The sequence below is a fragment of the Penaeus vannamei genome, chromosome 2, assembly GCF_042767895.1.
Source record: "Penaeus vannamei isolate JL-2024 chromosome 2, ASM4276789v1, whole genome shotgun sequence".
Classification (NCBI taxonomy): Eukaryota; Metazoa; Arthropoda; class Malacostraca; order Decapoda; family Penaeidae; genus Penaeus; species Penaeus vannamei.
In genome coordinates this window covers 11,709,197-11,714,196 of record NC_091550.1, presented here as the reverse complement: position 1 = coordinate 11,714,196, position 5,000 = coordinate 11,709,197, and the positions used below count along the sequence as shown (strand labels likewise).

General features: G+C 34.2%; 1 protein-coding gene across 3 annotated transcripts in view; it reads right to left on the bottom strand.

Moving 5' to 3' along the window:
- Window positions 1–5,000, bottom strand: part of pav (kinesin family member pavarotti) — a 29,443-nt gene that overhangs the window by 13,950 nt on the left and 10,493 nt on the right. For all 3 annotated transcript variants that reach the window (XM_027374382.2, XM_027374381.2, XM_027374383.2), the window contains exons 5-8: window positions 3,100–3,267; window positions 2,810–2,909; window positions 2,384–2,482; window positions 55–193 (exon numbers count right to left, since the gene is read on the bottom strand). In XM_027374382.2, coding sequence (XP_027230183.2) covers window positions 55–193; window positions 2,384–2,482; window positions 2,810–2,909; window positions 3,100–3,267 — 506 coding nt within the window. The remainder of the gene's footprint in view (window positions 1–54; window positions 194–2,383; window positions 2,483–2,809; window positions 2,910–3,099; window positions 3,268–5,000) is intronic.

Here is a 5,000-nt window from a genome sequence, read left to right as displayed (position 1 = left end):
TCAAAATAGAATTAATATCCAACAAGAACCCAACTACATCACCCGGATACTCACCAGCTTCCTTGATCCTGTCGCCAACAGCCTTGGTCCGGTTGTTACGCTCTGAGCCAGCCAAATCAACCAAGGACAGCTGAGACACCATCATGCTAGCTTTGTCCGTCACCACCTCCTCGCCCTGGGCATCTAGCGGGGCCTGGAAATGAGACCAATAATAAGTAAAGGATAAATCATGTCGTGGGATCGTAACTGAAGCTCAAATCTTGATTGTATGCATACATGTGTATCAGATACCACTGAAGTTCACAAGGTAAATTTCAACAATGACTAAAAAATGCTTATTTATAATTCATCTTGACGTCAAACAATTCCGCAATTCTAAACGATGTGACCGCAGACCGGCACAAGCCACTTGCACGAGGTGAACATCACACCTTCATGACGATACCCACAGGTGTTACTCGGGGGAGGGGCGCAGGGGGAGGCACGCGTGAATGGGGGCGGGAGTGTCTTTTACTCCTATGTGTGAGGATGTTTGACCGTTGTGTGAGGAACTGGACAAAAGGCTTAATGTATTTTGACTACCGGAGTGTACCGTCGGGTTTTAGCGGGTATATACTGCATGCTTATCACTGGAATTGAATACTGCATTTACTTAAGAATTGTTCAATATATACATGATTTCAAGGTGTATGATTCCTATTCTATTTTTACGTTATCCTACATGGCATTCATGACTGAAATTTCCATTAATAGCGACAGTAGAATGTTCAAGATGGCGGCATTGTGTAAATACCGACAACTTATTGACATAATGCCTTTTCGCCAGCTTTTTACATCACATACATAGAAAACCAATTTTCCAAACATTCCCCTTTTCCCATAATCTACATTACAGTCAAGCATTCTATAATCATCATCCATTAACCAGCATTACAGTATTGCTCTACATATCTATCTTTCATCAAGGCAAGCGATTCAGCTGCCACTGCTATTTTCGATAAGACACACGATGTCAACCTTTCACCACGTTTACTGTTTTTTTTCACTCTTATTACGGACATTTGACACACTAACTCTGTTGCGGTTTTCATGAATAAAATCATGTCAAGTTGGCTAAATATAGCCTAAAGAGACCGAATTTTCATGTAGTAAAGCCCCACACAGGTTCTAACAATGAATTCCTGACCTACTGGGAATGTTGTGCTAATTCCCCCCAGTGTAAATCCCACTATCATATCTGTTCCTACCATTCTTTTTCGTTTGCTCAAAGTGTAGATCTGGGTTGTCAAAAATACGGCCTGCTAGACTCATGTGCGGCCGGCGGCACATTTGCTACTTCTGTATTACAGTCGGCGGTTTTATATGCCCAATAATGCCAGTCCTTCGCCTTTTAAGAATATCGCTTACACTCTTTTTTATTGTATTTTTGTAATGAATTAAATTGTACTAGTTTTGCTCTAATCATGATTATCTGAACCGCTAACAAATACTGTATACTAAGGTGAAATGTGGTCCCAAATGAGTTTGACAGCCCTGGTGTAGATGAGGTTATCGAACTCTGCAAGACACAAACAGCTATTGATGAATTTGTGGTATACCAGATCTTAATGTTATCCTACTAGATCATTATGGTAATTTGAAATAAAGAAGTCTGATTTACCAACTGAATTATGTTAGCATTATGTTATATCTAAGTAATGCAATGTAAGCTATAGTGAAAATTACATTTCTTAACAAGTCATCTTTCTCTCCCTCTCCTTTTACTCCCCACTTGTCCAGATGAATAGTTACAATGAGTACAGATTAAATTTTAAATAGAAGACCCAAAGTTCAGAACTGCAAGATAACTGAACCTTACAATAATTTTCATTAATCTAGATTCAATTCTTCAACATGAAATAATAAATCACTCTAACCCCAAGTAAGTGTTCAGTTGAATTATGGTCTTATGTTTATAATAATACAATATTGATCGACTCTGTGGTCCTAAGTATATCAATCAATCTTGTTGCACTAAAAGCTTTCCAATCATCTTACAGTAAGATTGCAAGTTCCCAAAGCCTCAGATTATACTCTTTGAATATAGAATAAGAGACTATATTACTGATACAACATAGACATAAGAATATGTGACAACGTAGAAAGTATCTTGTGAAACGTGCAGTATCACTTGCCATTAGTTATTATTCAAAAGGAAGAAAAACAGATTGAATGAAGTACAAAGTTTTCAGAAACTTCTTCTATGGTGCAAGATACAATTGGTTGAAAAAGATTACACTTCCTTGTTAAATGTTTCCTGTATCAGTGCAAGAAATAAGACAGAAGACACATATCATATGTTTTTCTATGGCATAAGAATACTTTCTAAAGAGATAACACTTACCTGGACTACTCTGATTGTGAATATGGAATGTGACCGAGAAGATTCACAGTTTAGACGCGTATAAGCAATCTTGCGCCTTCTCTGACCTTTGTATAAAACCTGTAATCAGAAATTTGTGTTATTTCTTAATCATACCAACCTGCACTCTTATATGATCCACAATTATGACTAGTTTGTACTATCAGTGATCACATCTAGTAAATTGTAATCATTGCTGATATAAATACACAGAAGCTGTACTATTATTAATCTCAAATCAAGCTTAATTGCAATCTTTCCATTAATTTGGCCTCTTTATGGACTTCAAAGTCATAACATAAGCAGGGCAACCTCAGTGATACCATTAAAACTTTGTAGAAACAAAATATTAATCACACACAACTATTCAGCTTGAAACCTTCATCTACCCCAAGTTCTACAACTCACCTCCAGTGCATCATCTGGATTCTTCACTTCAACCTCTGTGCACCCATGTACATACATATTGTGTTGGGCATCTTCACGCAAGATTTTGGTCTGCAGTCGTCTGTGAATGAAAAGTTTGTCAGCACCTATATAAAATAGTATATCATATGAATATATAATTACAAGGGTACATTTTTTCGGTCCAAATTAACAAAGTTTGCGGTATTTTTAAAGCATTCAAACATTGAAGTACATAAATCATAAATATATACACAAATCCACATATATGCAAGCATACAGTTTCTACTCACCCAGATGGCCCTGCATCAGATAAATCTTCCAGGAGGTCATATATATAATTATTATAGATCTCAATGTAAGCAACAAAGATTGAGAACACATTATCCTCATCAATGCATTCAATTCTTGAGGTGTCTGGGATCCGCTGAGAGCTATCTTGGGAGCCACTTGTGTCTCGTCTATATAAAATAGAAGAAAGCAATACAAACATGATATGGGTCATGGCTATAAAATAAATTACATTACATCATCATCTTATAGAATCACTTAAGTCATCTGAAACACTTTCACTATACATCCAAAAGAAAAAAAAAGGATGATAAATATTTTAGAAATTTATGATACAAAGATAATTTCTGGAATTTCAGGAATCAAATAAAAAAAAATACTAGTCAAAGTGAAAATACTTCAAATGTATGAAATACATCCCTAAAGCAGGGATAAAAAATTGAAGACATGAGTGAAATTGCAAAAAATATAATAAATATTAGATGGCACACTTGTACAGCAAATTCAAAGAAAATGTAGAAATGCTATAGGTGCTTATTTGGATGGCAAATGCAAAACACAAAATGAATTTGATAAATATAGCTAGAGATTTTATAAAGAACATGAGAATATTAATAGTTTAAGTTGGTTTGGGTTTATACAGTGCAGAAAACTTATGAAGGGGAATAATTTGATCAAATATATAATCATGGAAAAGACATTTATGAAGGTAATTTAAAAAATGCTGAAAAAATACAATATACCATCTAAAGGATCATGCAAAAATTCTTCACACTTCCAGCAATGTGAATATTTAACTGCTACCTAACTTTTAAAAGCAGTCTGTAAAACAGGTTCATAGACATTTTTTTTTTTATACAAAGTACTTTAATTCCAATCCCTAAAATAGATACAGCAATAAACTGCTTGATCCCTCATGCATCAAAAATTGTACTTATAACTAGAGCAAAGAAAACCCTAATTACAAATACAGGATTAGGATTCAAAACAATGCAAAAGAAGAAATTAGCATTTCTAGTCACAGAATTCGGCTTATTTTAAATCTTTACTGGAAGCAATTAGTAATAGTCAACTCTAAAGTAAAAAAAAATAAAAAGATCAAAATTCAAAGGGAAGCAAGGCAAGTATGTATCCTTTCTCCTAACCCTTTTGTATTTATATGGCAGATGAAAAGATAGCAAGGAATGTTGCTTAATAGTGTTAACATTATGAACAGCATCTTATCAAGTCCATAAAGTCTACAGCATATGCTATGAAAGCAATGTACTTTATGTAAAGACTATGGTAAAGAAATTAATAAGAAAGCTAATCATGATCTTAAAAATATTTGATTTCGATGAGATATTGAACCCATTGGCGCCAGGCATGTGTAGGGTCTATTCAAGTTTTGTTTTCTCAATTTTCTTTAAACAGATATCTTCACAAACACTTAAGTCTTCCAGTTACTAGGCCTACTATATCTCACTTGTTTACCCATTCCTCACATTTTTAAGAAAAAGTTTGTTTCTGGCACTATTGTGGTCATTTTCATTTTAATTGTATTCTTATTTTTTATTCATTTATCATTTAATGACAGTAATAAAAATAATTGTTTTCTTTCCAAAAAAAAATAAAGGAATGGCATAAATATAACAAGATCAGGTAGGCCACGTAAATGTTCCCTTGGTGACTAACTACTTCTAAAGTCAGCAATATGTAAACAAAATTATAAAACAAAACCACAGTTCAGGGTACTTGAGTATGCACTTTATGTCAATAGGGATAAGTGTTAAGTAAGTTCAAGAGCATAAATATCTAGAAAGTTTGATTTAACTGGATTGTAAATGTGAAGCAGAAAAAAAATAGACGGAATGAGTAACATTCTGTAACTATAGCAACCTAAGAAATCACCTCAAAGTTTTCA